This window comes from Colius striatus, chromosome 18 (genome assembly GCF_028858725.1).
Source record: "Colius striatus isolate bColStr4 chromosome 18, bColStr4.1.hap1, whole genome shotgun sequence".
Lineage (NCBI taxonomy): Eukaryota > Metazoa > Chordata > Aves > Coliiformes > Coliidae > Colius > Colius striatus.
Genome location: NC_084776.1, coordinates 10,428,392 through 10,449,883, shown reverse-complemented (window position 1 = coordinate 10,449,883; position 21,492 = coordinate 10,428,392). Strand labels below are relative to the sequence as shown.

The window sequence follows — 21,492 nt, the reverse complement described above, 5'->3', positions numbered from 1 at the left end:
GCCCAGCCCTGGAGAGATCTAAAACACACACAGGTGCAGTGCTGAGGGCTGTGGGTTAGTGCTGGGCTGGGTGAGGTTAGTAGCTGGACTCAATCTTAAAGGTCTTTTCTTACCATGATGATTCTATGACAAGCAGCCAAAGGACAGTGACCTCCAGAGCCCTGGCAGGGGTCCTGGGGGCTTATCCCACCCCCCAAGCCCCAGGATCAGTGCATCTGCTCAGCCCCTTGTCCTCCCTGGGACAGAGCAGCCCAAGCAGCTTCAACCCCAGCGCCCAGCTCGCCTCTCTGCCAGCTGCCTGCACCAGCTGTGCCTCCTCCAGAATAAATCTACAGCAGCTTCTTGTCCTGCTATTTCCCCCTTATAAGTTCTTTAATCAACCAGGGGATGCATTCCCTTCCTGAGCACGGTGCAGGCTCTGAAATCAGATGACTGCAGGGTTATCTTTATATCCCATTGACCTATTTTCAAATTAACCCAACGTTTCCTTCCCCTCTGTCACTCCTGGGGCTCAACAGTCCAGCACTAAATGCATCTCCTGGGCATTTGCTGACAGGCTGGGCCAATATCCTACATTATATTGAATTGCATCTTCTTGCTGTCATCAGCAAAAAGAGACTGCAGCAGGGGGAATGGAGGAGGGCTCCTGTCCTTTCTGCTCTCTTGGCTTCTCCCTGTCTTCAAGGGCTCAGCAAGCACAGGGCCATTACCTGAGGGATAAAAGGTGCTGGAGCTGACATTAAGCAGCTCCTGGGGGTCTGTGACAAGCCCATCACCAGCAAGTTCAAGTGCAAATCTGAGCTCATGAAACAGCCTACAAGCCTGGCATCTGCTCCCAGCTCTTCCTCCTGCTAGCAGAGAGGCATGACCAAAATGCTTTCTAAGCCATCTGCAATGGTTTTGCTTTTGTAACACCCAGGTGGATTGTTTCTCTGGCCCACCATGTGACACAGCCCTACCCATCTAGGAGTGAGCTTCAACAATCTATTGATTTATTTATGAGGTTCAACAGAACCCTGTTTTCCCATCACAGCAGGACACAGCAGTTGCTGGAAACCTTTGCAGCATGTCCCCAGAAGAGAGCTAGTGCCAAGATTTTGCTGCTCATCTGAGCAGCAGCAAGTACAGCAGCAAGTAGAGTGGGCCCAGGCTGGGCTCCACAGGAGATCCCCTGAAAGGCATTTTTTCTGCTGTGCAAAGATAAGCCATGAGGAGGGAAGGCTTTGCATCTCATCAGGGGACTGAAAGTCTTCAGAAACAGGGAGTCAACAGTTGTGTAGAGCTGGAGTGTGGGTTTGATCCCCATTGGCTCATCTCTGAGTGAGCCATAACCTCTGTCCTCCCTGACCTCAGCAGCCCAGAGGGGCTCTTGCACCTACAGAAACTCCCCAGCAATTGCTAAGGTGATGATAACCTTTATGTGACAAAGCAGAGGTTTCTGCAATGGCAAAGAAGCCACTGAGTGAGTTGGCATTTGGCTACTAAATGAGCACATTTCATGAAGAAGCACCATGTAACAGCTGGGTAAATGCTGCTAATTTATGCACCTTCCTCTCCTACAAAATAAAGCCCTCAAAGGTGGAAGAAACCCCTACATGGCCACAATTCTGTGAGTAGCTGTATCTGGCTGAAGAGGGGAGGAAGAGCAGGGGAGGTGATGGGATCCATTGTCCTCCAGTGCAAGCCACCCTCCTGGCCAGGCAGAGTCAGACCCTGCAGGTGCTCACAAAGGTGCCTGAACAAACAGCTCTTTCTGGTAAAAAAATCAGCAAATAATGAAGAAACTTCCCAGGAGAAGCAAAATAAACATTTGGGCTCCTCCAGGAAGCAGCAGAGGCTGAGCACTGATGAGCTCGTGGTGCCTGGGCAGCCCCTCAGACAGGCTGTTCCCTGCTTTCCCAGCTGCTCCAGCACATCAAAAGGGACAGCCTTAGCCAAATCTTCACAGGTACCAGTGCAGCAAAGGTGATTTCTACCCACAAGCATCCTGCCCCCCTGCCTAAGCCATCACATCAGGTATCTCTGCTGGAAGCATGTTCCAGACTGGAGAATCCAATACAGCTCAGACACACAGTGTTGTGTCCAGCAGTTGTGTAACCTCCTGGTTCAGCATCCATCACCTCTGCCTTTGCAAGAGTTTGCAGGTATCAAGTACCCACAATGAGAGCATCATCTTCAGCTCCTGCTGAGACCTGGTACCAAACATCCAGCCCTCACAAAGCTCTCAATGTCCCATACACAACCCTGTCCCAGCACCAACACCAAAGTCTGGCCAGCAAAAGAACAACCCAAGAGCTCTAACAGCTTACAGAAACACTTGCTCCTAAGTAACAGGAACATATCAAAGGCTGAGGTTTCCTCCCCACCAGCGAGGAGCTGATCAATCTCCCACCAAGCCACGCAGGATCACCCAACTGGTCACTTCTGGCTGTTTCCAGAAGCAGTTCCTGGCTCACTCAATAATGGCAGAGCTGTATTTGCCAACTGGTGAGGGAAGGTGAAGCCTGGAGCCTGGGCATTGTGCAGGTTTGCATGTGAACAGATGCAAGACAGAAAGACAGCCTTTAACTGCCAGAAAATCATTAGAAATGCCTCTGTTGGGCATCTTGTTTCCATTGAAATGGCCCCTTTTGCAGCCTGAACACACCTCAGTGACTGTGGAAAGTGCAGGGGAATGGCAGCTGTAATGACATGCCAGGCAAGGAGAGCAGAGCAGGGGCAGCAGGAGCTGAGCCTCACCCTGCTGTGGGGTCAGATCTGCTGCAGCCCATCCATGCTGCCCCCAACACAGACAGTGGCTCGTGGCCCAAGCCACATGCTGGCCACAGCTACTGCTCAGCAGGGAAAGTGCTGCCAGGGCAGGATCCAGGCACGTGCTTAAAACAAAGTGCCTTGCCAGGGCCAGTATTAGGAGTCCAGAACTTGACATGGGACCAATTAAGCTCTGAGAACACTTTGTAAAGCCCTGACCCCACGAGGCACCAAATCCTGTTGTCTTCGACTTTCTGTCCTGCCTTATGAGTAGTTCATTTCATGGGGGCACTGCAAAAGGCACCTTCCAGCACTGCCCAGATCAATACTGCTCATGGCTCTGGCAGCACTACACCCCCATCTCCCCAGGCCTCTCCCTCAGCCCCACAAAAGCAGCTGAAGATGCCAACAGGAGCATTCCCATGAGCTAATCACAGGTAGGGCCCAGCAGTGCCCATTGTGTCCCTTCTCAAGGCTGAATGCCTCCCTCCCTGCCTGTCCCTGGGCCACAGGCACTCTGGAGGAGGCAGCTCTGTTTACTGTGGCTTCTGCACTGGTGCAGCCATCACTCCCCAAGTGCTGCTTCACATTTTCCAACATCTACTCATACATAAACAACCCAGCTCAGGTCTTGCAGGCACTTCCCACTCCTCCCCTGCCAAGCAACACACACCAGCCTTGATTCTCACTTCCCTGAGAGCACATTCTGACTACTGAAGCAGCACAGAGGGTCTTCAGCAACAATCAACTGTTTGCATTCAGGTTTGGGTTGTTTCTTCCCTCTCTGCTTCAAGGCAGAGCTCTAAATGCTGGTGGCCCCTTCTGCTGCCCCTTCCCACTCAGCACAAACCTCAGAAGGAAAACAGCTCCCACTCCCCTGCTCCAGCCAGATGCTTTGCTGGCACAGAATCACAGAATCATTTTGGTTGGAAAAGGCCTTGAAGATCACAGAGTCCAACTCCTCCCTTCACACTGCCAAGCCCACCACTAACCCACCGCCCTCAGCACCTCATCTCTTGAGTCTTTGCAGTAGCTCCAGGGCTGGGCACTGCCCCAGCTCCCTGGGCAGCCTGGCACAGGGGCTGACAACTCTCTCAGGGAAACAGTTCTTCCTAAAGTGTCCTCCCAGGAGCTGTACCCACCCCCAGACCATCCCCTGATTCACCCCTTTGCCTGTCAAGACACATCAGAAGAACCTGACAGATTCACTGGGAGATGCAAAACAGGACAAACACCCAACACTTCCTTCAGCTTTGGAAGAAAAATCAGCCTCTGGAAGAACACAGCAGCAGGTCACAGGTTTTTAAGGTGGACAGAAGATAAACTGGTGAGGCAGCCCTTATCAGGGCTCAGTGGCTTCAATCCCAGACCTCAGAGGGGCATTTGACAGTGCCTAGCCCAGCCATGCAGCGAGCCTCCAGACCCCCAGAGCTCCTTGGCTTTGGTCTAGGTTAGCATTGGTCCTTCAAATTAAGGGAGGAACCATTTAACACCTTTGCTGTTCACTGCTTGGCATCTGCTGCTCTTCCCATTGGAGCTCCCTGGGATGGAGAGGTGCCCAGCACAACATGGTCACACTAACAGCCTGTTTCCACCCTCATTCCTCCATCAGGAGCTTTTTAGACCAAGAATTTCCCTTTTCTCCTCATTTGCCTGATTCCCAGCATTTCAGACCCAATCCTGCCCACCACCTCTGGGCACTGCTGCATTGCAATCAGTACAGATGCTAATAATGAATAGCTCTCAGGTAACTCCTGGTGGAAGGGTAGGCAGGCAAACCCTCCAGTGATCCCTTGCCAGTGATCAATAGGCATAGAAAAATCAGCTCAGAAATGTGAAGAGACAAAAACCAAACCAGGACAGAGATTATTCCATGCTGAATAATTTATGGGCAACAGCTTTTGCTCTGTGAAGGCCTTGCTGGGCAGAAGCAGCTACAGCTCTGAGCCATGAGAGGAGCAGGGGCTGCCAAATGAAAACAAACAAGAAGTGGATGCAACATTTCACATTGCTGGAGCAAAATATCATCAAATTCACCCCAACACCAGTGCCTGCAAGCTCATCAACAGACACCCAGGGCAGGAGAGGACAAATTTAGCCCTGGTCTGTAGTGGGACAGAGCTTTGCTGCTTCAGGATGTTGCACAGGACCAGGAGGGATAAGAAACCAGAGTACTTGGGCTGCCCCTTCCACTGTGACATGGTTTCACCTTCACTTCATCCCCACACCCCAGCTCCAGTCCCTGCCTCTCTGCATCCCAAGCTCTGCCCAAAGCACAGCTACAGGTCAAGTTCCTTCCAGGCTTCACTGAAGAGCCCAAGAGTAACTATTAGCATAAGTCAGGATTAATTCCAGGTGTTCTGCTAAGCCTCCTGCTCACCCCTGCTCAGGTAAAGCCTTATCTCAGCACTCCTGACAGCCACCCCCACTGCTGTGCCAGCCTGACAGCAGGGACACTGCTGAGAAATCTGCAAGCAGCCAGCAGGATTGCTGGCACTGCTCAGTCCTGCCCTTAGGGGAGACCTCTGCTCCCTCTCTTTCACCCACCTTAACCCATCCCTTGATGGGCTGCAGGAAGGTCCCAGTGAAGCCTGGGCTCTGTCTCCAAAAGGACAGAAGGGACCCAACTACAGCCCCAGGTGCTGCCTCTGCCCACCCCAGCCCCATGGAGGTGAGCTCATGATGTGGGGTGTCCAACATCTACAGTGTCCAAGCCAGGCACATGACATGTGCTCAGGGAGCTGGGGATGGGTTTTACTGCCCCAGCCTCGCTTGCTGCCTCCCCACCACAGCTATGAAGGGCAGAAGATGGATTTGCTGCTCCCAGGCATCCCAGAGGACAAGTCCAAAGCCACAGCACAAGAGATCTCATCAGAAAGGTGAAATACAGCAGGAGCAAGGCAGCTCTTTCCAGTGTCCCTGGCAGAGGGAAACAGATGCTGCAACCCCCCTGTAAGACTCAGGCAGCTCCTTCCCTTCATTAAACGACCACCTCAAGGCTCTTCATTAAGAAACACAACCAAGAAGCACACACCAGCACCACAACCCTCCCAGCCATTTCCTTCTCTCATCCTTGAGTACATGGATATGGTTTAGCACATCAGTTTAGCTCAGCATGCCACAGAGGTGGCTGTGCTGTGTGCTCACCTCTGAGAACCTGCTGCCTTTTGCATCAGGACCAGGATTAAGCTTTTTGAGTTAATTAGTCAGGAGCTAATTCTGTTCATTATTTCAGAATGCCACAGGGGCTGGGTTTGGGGGATTTTGTAGGGTTTTCTTCCAGGATTGTTGGGTTTTTTCAGCATGGTTCATTATGTAACCTGTGCTGGTTCAGCATGGCCCAAAACCTGTCCAGGCCCTGAGGCAGCTTCAGGCTTTTCTCCATTTATAACTCATCCTAATTTGCATTTTCCCTGGCCTTTGCCCCCACTCAAAATGCCTCACAGGAGGGGAGGAAACCTTGTGAGGTTACAGGAGGCAGCTGGGTCAGCCAGGTGATGACAGAACTACATCAGCAGAATGGAACATGGCACTGGATTACCTGGTCCCTCTCACTTTTTCCATTGAATATTGGTCCCACTTGGGGGCAGGGTGCTGTCTAGAGACACTTGTAGGGTGGTCTTGTCTAGGTGCCTGCATACTCTCACCCTGCATTGCCCCATATCCACAGCAGGAAAAGCCCAGCCCTCTGTGGGAAGAGCCCCACAGAATCTTAAGGGCTGGAAGGGATCTGGAAAGCTCATCCAGTGCAACCTCCCTGCCAGAGCAGCACCACCTAGAGCAGGGCACACAGGGACTCATCCAGCTGGGTTGGAATGTCTCCAGAGAAGGAGCCTCCACAGCCCATCTGGGCAGCCCCTGCCAGGGCTCCCTCACCTCAACAGGGAACAAGTTTTTTCTTGGGTTTCTTTGGAACCTCTTCTGTTCCAGCTTGTGCCTGTTGCCCCTTGTCCATTGTTGGCCATCACTGAGCACAGCCTGGCTCCATCCTCCTGACACCCACCCTTTATGCATTTGTAAACATTAATGAGGTCACACCTCAGGCTCCTCTTCTCCAAGCTGCAGAGCCCCAGCTCCTTCAGCCTTTCATGACAAGGGAGATGCTCCACTCCATCATCTCTGTGGCCCTGCACTGAACTCTCTGCAGCAGCTCCCTGTCCTTCTGGAACTGAGGGGCCCAGAATTGGACCCAATATTCCAGATGTGGCCTTCACAGCAGTCTTTCCCCCTTTCCTGGGTGCAGAAGGGATGGGGTCAATCCTTGCCCTGCTGTTGGTGCTCTGCACCCACCCAACACTTGCACCAGTACAGCACAAGCAACCCACACACGTGTGAGGGGGCAGATCCTCCTGGGGAGACCACGCACCTGTAGCAACGCAGCACCCACCTCTGCAGCTCCTTCAGGGAGACTGTCACCCTCAGGCTGTGTCCCAGGAGGAAGAGGGCAGCCAGGATGTCAGCCCACTGCACCATCTCCCCCAGTGGGCCTCCCTTCAGCACCCGTGGGCTGAAAACATCCCCCGACTCCTCCGTCAGGAAGCCGATATGGACCAAGATCTGCAGAGACAAGCAGAGGGGTCAGTGCTGGGATGGGTGGTGCTGGGGGAAAGAGACAATGTGGGTTTCCCAGAGCAAAATAATTCATGGTCCCTGATTCCCTCCAGCTCTTTTTGCATGCTGGAATTACTTGGGGAGATCAGTCAGGTGTAGAGCCAAGGGATCTACAACCAACTAGCAAAGACCCAAGAGTCAGAGTTTTGCAGCTCCCATCAGCTGCTGCTCTGTATCCTGGGTCCAGGTTCCTGCTCCTGACGTTCATCACAGCCCATCTCACAGCCTGGAGCCAGATCCCTGGGCACACAGGGACCAGAGGGCAGGGCACACCCACCAATGGCAGGGACACCCACCTGAGCAACCTCATAGAGATATGCCAGACTCCCTGCCTGCCACCAGTAGCTGGCTGCCAGCTGAACCATCTCCCACCTGCCAGGACCCAGCTCCAAAAGTCACCCCACTGCTCAGCAACACCAGCCCTGCAACACCCCAGCTGTGTGCAGAGTCGTGCCCACAGACCACAGACAGACCCTGCAGACCCACGTGCTTCCATAAATGAATTCTCCTCCCAGCTCCCTCACATCCCAGCTGCCTCTGTTCCTGAGGGCTCAGCTTTCCCTCACCTCCCTCCTCCCCCTGTGCTCTTTGCTCATACGTGTTTCTGGTCCCTTTGTCGACCCTTCAGCTTCTGCTCGAGGCGCCGAGTCGCCCGCAGCCACTGCTGGGCCAGGTGACGGATCCTCTTCTTCATGAAGCTGAGGGACTCCTTGCCTGTGCCAATCAGCTCCAGGAGGTGAGCCAGGTCACTCTGGAAAGCTGCCTAGGAAAGGAGCACACTCTGCATTTTAAATGTAGGGAAAGAAGTCATGAGAAAAGCTCCTGGGCTGCCATGGGGGCTGGCTGAGGTGCTGGGGGATCCTTCCTGGATGGACAGCTTCCCATGGTGCCATCACACCTGACAGCAGGGCACCAAATGCCAGGGGCCCTGCTGCACTCAGAGCACCTTGTGACATCCTGAACTGATCAGTACAAGGAGCTGCTGGAGTGGATCCAGAGGAGGGACACAAAAGGGATCCAAGGGCTGGAGCCTCTCTCCTATGCAGACAGGCTGAGAGAGTTGGGGCTGGAAAAGGGAAGGCTCCCCAGAGACCTTGTTGTGGCCTTTCAGTACTTGATACTTCAATACTTAGAGGGGGCTTACAAGAAAGATGGGGACAGACTTTAGCAGGGCCAGCAGTGACAGGACAAGGGGTAATGGCTTTAAACCAGAAGAAGGGAGATTCAGACTAGATATAAGGAAGACCTCATTTACAATGAGGGTGGTGAGACACTGGCCCAGGCTGCCCAGAGCAGTGAGAGATGCCCCATCCCTGGAAACAGCCCAGCTCAGGTTGGATGGAGCAACTGGATCCAGTTGGAGATGTCCCTGCTCACTGCAGATGACCTTTCCTGGGCCCTTCCCACCCAAACTGTTCTGTGGTTCTATGAAATCCCACGTGAAGCATCAGAGCCTTCTGGGAACATTCCCCTCCAGCAGCCCGGAAGCCATGGTGTGCCCCAAGCTGCCCCCTTACCTGTGCCCGGGGCAGGGGTGGGGCAGAGGGCAGAGCTGCCGTCCGGTTTCGCCAGGGCAGGGGAGGGCAGAACCACTCGACTTCGCTGAGGTAGATGAGGAACGAGCACTCGGTGCCATCCACGCCAAAGAACGCATAGCAGGGGTCAGAGGTCCACCTGGCCCTCATCCACTGCAAAGAAACACATGGGGCTCATCCTCCAGCCAGGAGGGATTGAGGCAGCCCTGGGAGCTGCCTCTGCTGTGGGCAACTTCTGTTCTCCAGCACCTTTCTCTAGCTGGGGAGGGGGTGGTAGGAATGATGGGCAAGGGGTGGGTGAAGGGCTGCAAACCAGCACTGGTGCTGCAGTTTGCCTGCCCAGAGCCTCCCAGGCACATGGGGCAGAGGAAGAAGAGTCAGGAGGGTTTGCTGGGGGCTCCCTGGCTTTCTAGCACTGGCTCCAGCACCAATGACGTGCCTTCCTTGGGGGCACAGCCATTAATCCTTTAGGAAATGATACACCATGAGTTTTCTTCTCATTAGCTTTGCAGGGGAACAAGCTGAGCTGCTGATCTCATGGCCCCAGGCACGGCAGGGCAAGGGGACAGAGCCAGCAGCAGTCCCCAGGGATGACTCCTCATGAAAGGAAATAACCAGCAACCAGAGCAGTGATTTATCATCCCCTACAATGGCTCCTGCCAGCCTCTTCCTAATTCAACTACAAAACCTGCTCAGGAGACAGGTTGCTGTGCCCAACATGTAAAATGCAGCAATCACCTGGATGGGAGATTGAATTACAGCCTTCCACAATTAAATTACATTTCAAATGTACTCAAACCGTGGCAGGGAGAGATGCCTAGCACCAGGGAGGAGGAAATACAACCCCCAGTATCATTTTAATATACCCTTCAACATCTTTTCAGGGAGACTCAGCCCTGCAGAAGCCTGAGCAGGAGGCTACAAAGGGAAGAAGATGCTCTTAATTAGTTCAGGTAAATATGCTCTCTGACAAAGCAATCACACTCCAGGCCAAGTGCCAGGCTGCACTCAGGTGTAAGGAGCAGGCTGGGTCAGGCAGGACATCCTATTCCAGATGGAGATCCTGGCTACCTTAATGAGATGCTCTTCTGTGCAAGGCTGAGATTATTCCCCAGACAGCAGGGAATGCTCCAGATATTTCAAGATGATGTGACAGTGCTTCCTCCTCACCACGCTCTGTCACTAAACACAGAGCCCACAGGCAGGGAGGCTGCAGGCAGGGCTGCTCTCACAGAGCTGACTGTGCTGCCTGCACACCTCTGGGTACTGTGGCTTCAGTGCTTCATGTCATTAAAACTGGAGGTATATGCCTTAATATAGGGGGAAAACAGTTACATTTGTACAGCAAAGGCTCCCAGAGGAGGTTGGACACCTCCCCTGTGTTTTCCCAGCACCCACTGTGCTTTGCTTTCCAAATCTCTGCTCCTCTTTCTGCAACAGATCACACCTTTCCTGTTTTAAAGCAAATAGTTTTATTCTGGAAAGTATTCCCCTCCCCACTACCCTTCCCACTTCAGCCTTTGTGCCCTTCCCAGCAACTTTCAGCCCAGATCAAGACCCTCTCCCAACAAGGAACCCCAACTCACCTCCACCTTCCCAGCACAGTCAGGGTACTTGGGGTCTCTGGGCACCTCGCACTGGTCCCTCCTGCCTTCCATCACTGCAGAAAGACAATTAGGGCAGGGGGAGAGACAGAGAACAGCTAGGAATGCTGTGAGGGGAGAGGATGGAGCTGCCAGCCCCTGAGTACATTCATTGGCATCGTGGCTGGGCCAGCAGACAGCTCCATGCCACCTGATGCAGCAGGACATCAAGATGTGAAGCATCTTCCTCAAGGTCAGGGAGGAAACAGAGGAAACCCCTCAGCCATGCTTCAACATTGGGAGCATGTTCCCCCTTCCTAAATCTCAGCAGGTCTCTTTATAGCACCTCCCTGCTGCTCTCAGCCTGGTGCAGACCCCAGGTCCCACCTACCTACGCTGCTGTTAATCATCCATGAGCAGGCTGCATAAGGAAGCACTTGACAGCCTTTATGCCATAAACTTGCAATAAAAATTGTCCTGCTGAGCTGCTGAGAGAAGACTCAGCCCCTGGAGTCAGCCCCAGAATAAAGTACAACAGTGGCTAAAAAAGGAATAGGATCTTTTCTTTCTCTGTGGTTGGATAAATAAAAGACATCACCCCTCCTATAAGCCCTCCTTTGCCTGTAACTAAACAAGTATGAGGTGGAATTGGCAACAGAAGCATCTTCCATTTGATAATGGCAGCTCACACCCCAGGAATCATGCATCTGTGTGAAGAAACACCTGTAGAGCCCAGTAGCCCACTCAGCACTGCCAAAGTGGGATGGGAATGTCTCTCCTGGCACTGGACCCCAGCCCCTAGGCTTTGGATCCAAATTGCCACATTCTGCTATCCAGGTGTTTATGTTGGCTCTGCTCCTCATCTTTAATTCTGTAGCATTTCTTTCTAACAGCAATTCAGATTTATCACCACTCCTCTGCTTTGCAGGCACAAGTTTCCCAGGTCTTACTCTACACACTGATCTCCCTGAATTTCAAGTCCTCCTGGGCCATGAGAGACAACACTGTTGGGAGAACATTACTGCTGTCAGAGACCACAGAGGGTAGTTCCCTATGCAGCCTCTTTTTCCAGCCTCTTTGGCTCTAACAGCAGAGTCCTGGAACTTCCAAGAAGGCTCAGACCACACTCATGATCTCCTCTCCCTCAAAGAGACGGTGTGACCACATGCTGCATCCACACAGCGTTGGACACTAACAGCTCAAGGAAGTTTGCCCAAGAGCTTCAAGTGCCCTGCTTAGTCCTGCAGTCAAGAGGGAGTTGGGTAACCTCAGAACAGAAGCCATTCCCCTGCATTTTTACCTTTTTTATTCTTGTGGTAGGCATGGCTGGATCTCCCTACTGCAACTGCCTAACCCTTGGAAGGTTTGGAGCACAGGGGAGCCCTGGGGACACTCACCTTTCCCATTCAAGAGGCTGTTCCGGAGAATCTGATCCACTTTTATTGCAATGTCTGAAACGTTCTGAGCTATAGCCTGAATCCTCTCCATCAACCCAGCTGCTGGCTGGAACCTGAGGAGAAAAGAAAACCCCAAAGGGACCCTGAAAACTTAATCTCTCCCAATGGTGACATCCAGGGGTGCTTATAGTAAGCCTGCCATCCTTGGAAGCTGCCAGCACGTTGAACTTAGCTCCAGGATGCCACATGGGCATGTCTGGTACAGTGGGTACCAGGCAAAGAGGTCATTGTTTTCCAAAAGGTTTGATGAAAAAACCTCTGAAAATCAATATTCTGCCTCTTTTCACACTGTGCTGGTAAACACAGATACATCTGTGCATTTCACATGGGGCAATATTAAATAGGCTGGAAAAAAAACCCATTCCTGTTTCAGATGTGGTATGTTTGGGAATCTGCTGCTGTGACTGTTGGCCCTGCAGTGCATGTAGGAAGCCTTGCTGGGGAAAAAAAGGGAGGAAAAAACTTCACAGAGAAAGGATGGTAAAACTGGAGGAGGGCTGAGAAAGCTTGTGGGTCTGGACCAGACTACAGACAGACACAAAACATACAGAACACCCAAGGCTTAGGTGAGTGCATTTCCAGACCCTTTGGCAAGGAGCAGCAGTGAGGGCTGTGCAGGGATGGGGGGGCTGGGCTTGAGCTGAGTGTTACAGACCCAGCACAGCCCATAAGCACCTTCCCACCAAGGCTTGGGATTGGATTCCAGTGGTTTAAATAGCTGTGTACACTGTTTATTGAATGAAAACTCGTAATCAATACAGTCCTGGGCAAACACCATTAAACTCATCTACATAACATCACACAGACAGAGCACTGCAAGGAGGCTGCATGCCCATTCCAACCTGGTGTAACAAAGGGCAAGAGAACTCAATCCATCAGCAGCAGTGCCCTGCCAGGCTTGACAAGAAGCAAGCTCTCCACCCCACAAAGCCTCAGCAGCTCCTTCCAGAGCAACCAACCACCTCATCCTGATGAGAGCAGTCATCATAGGAAATCATTTCCCCTTCTGCAGCAGCTGGGTCCTAAGTTTTTCCTCCTCTTGCTGCTGCTGCCATCATTAGGATCCAAGGAAATGTCAGCAGCAGTGAGCAAATCCAAAAGAGCTAGCTTGGATAATCTTGGCACAAAAAAGAATCATGTGCTGATGTCAGGTGAAGTCTGAACGTTTGTTCTCCAGATGAGTGAACCCAAAGGTTGGGATTTAAAGTACCTCTGTCCTCAAGGCTAAAAAAATCCTGGGTTTATGAACCGACACTGCTTTGGTTGTTGATTTAAAGTCCATTCACAAGCAGTCAGCAGCCCACATTTTCCCTCCTGGCATGGTTTATGACCATCAATATTCAGGCTGCATATCTCCATGGGGAGCCACAGATCTTTAGGCTTTTAAGAAATAATAATTAAATGCAGAGGACACTGCTGCCCCCAAGTAACTTTCAACCTTTGCAGAGAATAAACCCCAGGTATCCTGCCAGCTACTGTAACTGCTGCAGCAGCAGGGGTTGCTCGTGAGAGCCTGGTTAAGAGAGGCACAAAAATGACCTGTGATAAGCTCTGCTTGTCTGTGTGATAAAATGCTTCCAGTCTGAGGGCTGGACAGCACAGCCAGCCCTGAAAGCTTACAAACTCTCCATTTCTGCAACCCTTTTTCTCCTAGCAAGCAGCCATGAGACCATGCAGGTGATGCACAGGCACTCAGGGAACAGGGAACAGCTAGGATGGGCAGTTTAGGAGCAGGATGCAGTGGATTTAGAGCCAGCAAGCCCACTCCCCTGCTCAACAGGAGAAGCTTGGTGGAAATGCTCCTTGGGTTTCTCCAGTGCTTATGGCAGGGAGAAAGGACGAGCATAGCCCTGCTGCCATGCTTCAGAGTGCCTAGATTAGCCTATGATCCAAATTCTGCCTCCTCCCAGAACCTATCCCAATTCTCACTTGGGTTCAAACCTGCTTCCAAACACCCAAATAATCAGGCAAACCTCAAAAGTCAACAGAAACCTCAGTTCCCATCTCCTCTCTGCTGACCTCCAGACCTCAGCTCAGCCAGGACTGAGCACTGAGCACCCACAAACACGTTCAAACAAAACCCAGGATTGTTATTCTAAATGGCTTTCCTCCAGGCTCAGCCTTGCAGCCAGCCTAAGTTCTGCTGGAGCTCCATTCACAGCAATGGTTTCCACCACTGGGGCACCTGGACAAACATCTCTGCCAGCTCTCCCAGCTCTTGTAAGCTACAGTTGCTCCCCAAACACAAAGATCTCAACTCAAAGCACTTTGATTAAGTCTACTCATCGCACTCAGACATCACTTTCAGTTCTTGCAAGCAAGACAACCTCATGAGGTGGGCTCCATGAAGCTTCCCTTGAACAGAGAGATGGAAAAATGGTAGAAGACATCCCTGCAAAACAAGGAACCAGGCTCAAATCTCCCACTGCTTGCATGCTCATCACTCTTACTTGTCAAACTAGTTTTCTCCAAACACCCATGACTTTGAGCAAGGGATTTCACACATGGTGAAGAGCCATGCTCCCAGCTGGGAGCACTGATAGCCTCCCTATCAGCATCAACATGGGCAGCACTGAGTCAGCTGCCTCTGTGGTTTCACCTGCTGGGCACCAAGGTTATCACTGAGCAGCAAATTTCGTTTAACCTATTAAAGAGATGACAAGTAGGTTAAGCATAAGTTACATCCCCGATCATTACAGGGTTTTGTCACCTGGGCAGAGGACAAGCAAATAAGACACTTAAAGCAAAACCTCAAACATACAAAGGTTTTCTGCAGCTCATCAGAATGTGATGACTTATCCTTAGTAACTGGAGACACTGAGAACAACAAGGTAAAAGGCTTATTCTGCTCAGTGGCAGCTAAGCAGAGGGAGAATGTCCTACTCTGTGCCTCCACCCAGGCCAGGGTGCCAGCACAGGCTCTGCCAGCACAGCAGAGAGAAGTCACAGAATCATTTTGATTGGAAAAGACCTTTAAGATCATCAGTCCACCCCCTGACCTCACCCAGCCCAGCACTAACCCAGAGCCCTCAGCACCTCAGCCCCATGGCTTTGGGATCCCTCCAGGGCTGGGCACTCCCCCAGCTCCCTGGGCAGCCTGGCACAGGGGTGACACCCCTCTCAGGGACACAGTTCTGCCTCAGCTCCAACCTCAACCTCCCCTGGGGCAACTCCAGCCCCTTTCCTCTTGTCCTGTCATCAATTAGTGAAGAGCCTGATCCCCAGCTCCCTGCAGCCTCCTGTCAGGGGGTGTCAGAGAGGGCTCCTGTCTCCCTCAGCCTCCTCTTCTCCAGGCTGAACACCTCAGGTCCCTCAGCTGCTCCCCATCACACTTCTGCTCCAGCCCCTTCCCCAGCTCTGGTGCCTGTCTCTGGCCACGCTGCAGCCCCTCAGTGTCCTTGTAGTGAAGGATCCAGAACTGGACACAGTCTTTGAGGTGCGGCCTCACCAGTGCCCAGCACAGAGGGACAATCGCTGCTCCTACACTCTTTCTCATACAGGCCAGGGTGCCCTCAGCCTTCTTGCCCACCTGGGCACGCTGCTGGCTCCTGTTCAGCTGCTGTTGATCAACTTCCAGCCCCTCAGCCCCAGCTTGGAGCAGGGCCTGGGGTTGCTGTGGCCCAAGTGCAGGCCCCAGCACTCGTTGAACCTCATTCCGTTGCCCTTGGCCCATGGCTCCAGCCTGGCCAGGGCCCCCGGCCCTCCAGCAGCTCTTGGTTTCCACAATCCCTTCCAGCAGTGCCACTGCACAGGGAGCAGCAGGGGGATTTTCTTTTTCTTGTTGCTTTTTAAACTTTTCTATAGCAACTCTCTAAACGCCACCAAAACACACTGGGGCTGTGCCAATTATTGAAACTCTACTAAATTACTATGGGTTTTCTAGACCAAATTTTTCCCTGGGACCTCAGAACCGTTTACTACAGCAAATGCAGCACTTTTATTTCTACCCATCACTATTGATTTCATCTTTATTATTTTCAGATTTATATTTCCCCACGTTGATTAAGATTCAGATCACACTGTGCCTTCTAATACACTGTATATAGTATTCATCTTCTTTCAAAAACTGCTATTAAGATACATCTTTCCCCACTGGCAGATCATTTGCCATATAATATAGCCAGAGGTTGAGTTTTCCTCTACTTTTTGATGCATTAATTTGGTCCCATCACTTTGTCTCTCGTCCCCAACCCCGAAGCAGCAGCTCAGATTCAGCCTGTTTATCCCTTTACAAGCCATTGCATTTTTATTGCCCTTTATAAAAGTGGCATTATGAAAAGATTAATCTTTTTCTATTTGTGTGTTGTCTTCATAATACAAGCCCTAAACAGATTTGTTTGCTCATCTGATATTTCTTGCTATTAAGTGGTGAAAGCAGTGACTTTGGGAAGACCAATACAGATGGAGGAAAGCAGATGTTTTAAAAGAGAATACATCAACAAATGCAGTGTTCACACAGAGGGGTGTACCAAAGGATTTCAATTTGCTCATCACAATGTCTGTGCTGCCATTTGCCTCCTTAAAGGTATTTTTTGTTGGCCCAAAGACCAAAAGCAGAGCAGGGTTCTTGGGGCTCCTGCTGCTTCCCCGCTCAGCAAGAGCACACCATGTAGCACCTGCCTCACCTTGCAGATGCCCCCACTGAGCCCCACAGCATGCTGAGGAGATGGGGAGTGGGTGCATCAAGGGATCAGAGACTGCTCCAGGCTCACCTGGACAGCAGGAGATGGCAGCATCTGGCAGCAGTTCCTCTAAAGGCAGCTTATCAGCAGCAACAATTCAGGAATTAATAGAGCTAGGCTGGCAGGATGCAGGAACATCACCCATTTAGTGTCATATTGTGAGACTTTTAATTACTGGGGGAATATGGAGTCATGTAATGATTACAAGAACAAATACTTTAAGTGTGTGGAAATTAACTGAGCCTTGGCAGTAATTAAGCCTGAAGATTAATCAGCCATTAGCAAATAACACCCTTTTCAGGCTTAACCTGCAGGAGAGCTCTGACCAAGGGTGCTGCAGACCCCAGCCTTCCCCTCTGCCCCCTGGCAGAGGGTGGGCAGGGGAAGCCTGGCTCCTGGGAAAGCGAGGCCCAAGGCAGTGGGGTGATGGTGTCAGCCTGGGTCAGCCACTTCAGACCCATTCCCTCCCTCCCAAGCACTTTCCAGCAGGGGACCAACGCTTTCACTGCAAACTAATATTTTCCTTTGCCCAGTAAATAGCTCTCCAGGAGGCTTCCATAAGCACTTCTAATTTCCTTCCCCTCTGATGATTTATAAGGGTTGCATTCAATTAACAGCAGTATTGATTTTTCTGCAGCTGACTGGCAGGCTGCTCTCCCTTGTTAGAGAACCCATCACTTGCCTTCCCAGCACAGGCAGCGTGAGAGCAAGGGGGAACCCAAGGAGGGCTGGAGAAGAGATCCAGCTATGCCTGGTGGCACAGCAGGCTGGTACTCAGACACAGCCTGTGTCCCCCTACCCCAGCATGACATCCCATAAAAGCCCTCAGCAGCTCTTGTAAGGAAGACATTGGACATTTGGGTTTCCAAGAGTTTTATCTAAAGCATTGCAAGTGGACTATGTAGAGAAGCACCTGTATTCAATGAGACAGCATTTCCAGAGCAAGAAAGATCTTGGAGCAACTTTCAGCCACATAAAGCTGCCTGTCCTGGCAGCTGGGAGGCTTTCCAAGACAGGTCATTAATTACAGCCATGTATTCAAATTCCTCCTTGCCACTTTCCAAGGTGAAGAACCATCCCTGCCTTCTACCACAGCAGTGCTGGAGGGAGGCTGCTCACAGGCTACTCCTTAAAGCCCACCATAAATCCTTTACCTCCTTCTTCCTCTGCAAACCCAAACCCTCTGGATTTCATTGGAGATCCAGCATTAAGGAGGAGAGCACGTTGTAAAAACAAGAATGAATCCCTTTCTGTGCAGGTGGAACTGCAAAGCCCACACTCAAGGCTTTGCTGAGCAAGGGAGAAGATGAAGGTGCTGCTGTGTAACCAGAGACACTTTAAAGAAGAAAATCCCTTTGAAATCACACCCTTTAATTGTACTGTCTTCTGCTGACACCTGCAAATCTGTCACCAGTGATCAAAGAGACAGGGAGGGAAGAGAGAAACAAGCCCTTGGTGGAATCTCAGGGTCCAAGTATTGAACTGCATCAGGGTGGCTGCGACCATGGGGCTGCTCTGGGCTCAGGAGATGCCTGTGCCTGGTCTCCCTCAGCACAGGGGGTGCCCAGGGGCTCAGGCTGGTTACTCCAAAGGGATGGGGACCTCAGCATCCCTACTCCCTGGAGTCTCAGACCAAGTTTCACACCAGCTGCCATTTCATTCCCCTCAGGTTGCTCCACATAGCTCTGGAAAGCAACATCTGAGCAGCAGGGTCAGCACAGCAGCAGACAGGGTGTACTGGCTCTGCACCCTTCCAGCTGCCATAGACACCCTGCAAAGGGAGGCAGGGACCAGGACATACCAAGACAGGGCACTACAGATGAGGCAGCACGTGTGGCAGCAGAGATGGAGCTGCTCAAACCTACTGAGACCCAGCACAGCTGCTAACACTCCCAAAATGTCTCCTCTGACCACAGATCTCAGACTAACCCAGAGGCTGCAGGGAAGGACAGGAGCACTGAGAAAATCATAGAATCCCAGAGTGGTGGGGGTGGGAAGGGCCCTGCAGAGCTCACCCAGCCCCAACCCCTGCTAAAGCAGGTTCCCCTCCATCAGGGGCACAGGAACCTGTCCATATGGGTTTGGAAACCTCCTGAGAAGGAGCCTCCACACCCTCCCTGGGCAGCCTGGGCCAGGGCTCCCTCACCTCAGCACCAAAGGACTTTCTGTGTTTCAGTGGAACTGGTTGTGTTCCAGCTCATGTCCATTAACCCTTGTCCTGTTGCTAGACACTACTGACAAAAGTGTCCCCCCATCCTCCTGACACCCACCCTTTAGGTATTTATGTTTTGATGAGGTCTCCCCTCAGTCTTCTCTTCTCCAGGCTGAACAGCCCCAGGTCTTGAAATGCTTCACAAGTGTTTGCAGACACTGCCAGGGCTTCATTACAGACCATCATAACAAAAAAAAGACCCACAAGCAATGCACCCAGAGTGATTGTTACATCTGGAGATGCTCTGCCCCATGAACAAAACCTGATCTCCAGAAGCTATGTGAGAAAAGTGGGTGGCAGAGATTGGTTTTGATGCAGGATCAAGTGAAGGGGCTTAAAGAGTAATTTACAAGGAGCAAAAGGTGATAAAACTAGTTGTCCCTGATTTTCTGTTCCTGAAAATTAAGACACTTGCAATCTCAACTGCTCAAACCCATCTCAGCACACACACAAAGCCTGAGGCTGTTTTGATGTGCTGGATCCAGAAGCTCCCACCCTCTGTGGTCTCTCCAAGTGATGGCTCCCAGAGTCACCAGCCACATGGCACATCTGAAACACAAGATGTCCATCCACAGCAACTGCTGCCACTTCACATAAACTCTTGTCAGCTTATCTCTTGGCTGCTGGTATACTGAAATTGCCATCACCTGAAATTACTGGTTCTTTTAACATGAGATTGACCAAGAAAATCTGCAAATTAGAGCAAGTGCCCTCCAAGTCACTGGCTGTAACAGCCCTGTCCATCCCTTGCTGGGATTACTGTTGTCCTCCTTCCATGTCAGCCTCATAATGACAAAAATCCTCAGCACCTGCCATTACCAAGGTAAATTATACTTTTTAGTAGCTGAAATTGTTACTGAAAAGGCAAGAGCATGCACTCTGAGGCTGCCTGTGCAGCTCTAATTCCTGTGTGCACACAGGATGGCACAGCACAGCCTTTAATTACAGGCTCACTTACTCTGTTTTCCAATATAGGCACAAAAGAGACTCGTAAGGAAAGCAAAGGAGAAAAATGGAAATGATGGTGGAAATGGGGAGGCAGAGGAAGCCCCACTGGGGCTGAGTGTGGCCAGGGCAGAAGGCAGCAGGGGAAAGGCCAGGAGGAGGAAGCAGAGGGGCACAGCACAGCTCCCAGAGCACAGGGCAGCAGTGACAGTTACGTGTCACATCCCTGCTCATGTGTCACCTGTGACACTGTCCTCAGCAAAATCTGTGCTGGTCTTTTTTCTGCATTGCAAAGTTTGGCCCAGGCACTGCCCCTTGGTTTTTCTCAGCCCCTCCACATTCAAGTTGCTTGAGATACCATTTTGTGGGCCTTGGTGTGACAGCCAAATTAGTGTTAATAAAGTTTTAAGGCTCTCAAAGCAAAGAGAAATGGCTCTTTAGCACATCAGCATGTCATGATGGGAAGCATCCTGGCTTGTATCAGCACTGGTATGGCCAGCATAATCAAGGAGGTGGTTGTCACCCTGTACTTGGCACTGGTGAGGCTGCACCTCAAGTGCTGTGTTCAGCACTGCCAGAGGGACACAAGGGGCTCGAGCATGGCCAGAGACAGGCAGTGGAGCTGGGGAAGGGGCTGGAGCACAAGTGTGATGGGGAGTGGCTGAGGAAGTTGGGGATGTTTAGTCTGGAGGAAGCTGAGAGGAGCACTCTGCAACTCCCTGACAGGAGGCTGGAGTGAGGTGGGGGTCCACCTCTCCAGTAATTAATGACAGAACGAGAGGAAATGGGCACAAATTGCCCCAGGGGAGACTGAGATTGGAGCTGAGGAAGAACTGTTTCCCTGAGAGGATTGTCAGCCCGTCCCAGGCTACCCAAGGAGCTGGGGGAGCGCCCAGCCCTGAAGATATTTAAGACACAGAGCTGAGGTGCTGAGGGCCATGGGCTAGGGGTGGGATTGGCAGGGTGAGGGGAGGGCTTGGATTTGATCTCAAAATAATACCACGTTTCTATAAAGGTCTGAGGGCATCTCCTGGGGAAGCCAGATGGCAGCTCTGTGCAGTGAGAGTCTCAGGGGCAGACAGCTTCCTCCTCTTTCATTTGCTCAACATAAGGCTGACTGTATAAGCCCTGGATTTCAAACAACAGTCATTTCCACAGCTACCCAAGAAATATGGGCACAAGGAAACTGGTCTGAGCTTGCTCTGGGAATAATGGCTGACCCAGAGTCACAGGGTACAGGCTCCAGCCCTTGGTGAGTCCCACCTCAAGCTCCACCACAGCACAGCGGGAGGGAGACACTCTTGCAAGCTGCAAAGCCAACAACTGGGACAGATGCTACAGCTAACCCCTAAAATCACAGTAATTTCAGGAATCTTCAAAGAGAAGGCTTCCAGAAATGCCAAAGAACAAGACTGCAAAAGATCTGCCCCAGCCCTGTGACGTGCTGGGCTCCAGCAGCCCCCACAGCTCAGCCCCACAGAGCACAGTGGGGTTTTTTGTCCTGCAAACCTCCCAAGCCCAGCACTGCTCTGTGTGAGCCAACTGACCTGTCCAGAGGGAATCGTGCTTCATCCCCTTTGTGGAACTCAGTGGTATTCTCCAGCCTGGCCAAGATGTCCATCCTCTTCATCAGCAGCTCCAGCATGTCGCTCATGCGCCGCAGCACCCCTCGGGACTCCAGCGCACCCATCACTGCAGGCACACAAAGCAAGAGAC

The 21,492-nt window shown here is 51.7% G+C and overlaps 1 protein-coding gene across 5 annotated transcripts in view; it reads right to left on the bottom strand.

The window, feature by feature from the left end:
* Nucleotides 1-21,492, bottom strand: part of MGAT5B (alpha-1,6-mannosylglycoprotein 6-beta-N-acetylglucosaminyltransferase B) — a 67,215-nt gene that overhangs the window by 22,294 nt on the left and 23,429 nt on the right. For 3 of the 5 annotated variants that reach the window (XM_062010759.1, XM_062010763.1, XM_062010761.1), the window contains exons 3-8: nt 21,324-21,468; nt 11,878-11,990; nt 10,484-10,557; nt 8,880-9,050; nt 7,961-8,125; nt 7,118-7,308 (exon numbers count right to left, since the gene is read on the bottom strand). In XM_062010759.1, the coding sequence (XP_061866743.1) occupies nt 7,118-7,308; nt 7,961-8,125; nt 8,880-9,050; nt 10,484-10,557; nt 11,878-11,990; nt 21,324-21,468 (859 nt within the window). The remainder of the gene's footprint in view (nt 1-7,117; nt 7,309-7,960; nt 8,126-8,879; nt 9,051-10,483; nt 10,558-11,877; nt 11,991-21,323; nt 21,469-21,492) is intronic. The other 2 variants (XM_062010760.1, XM_062010762.1) reach the window with 1 other exon arrangement.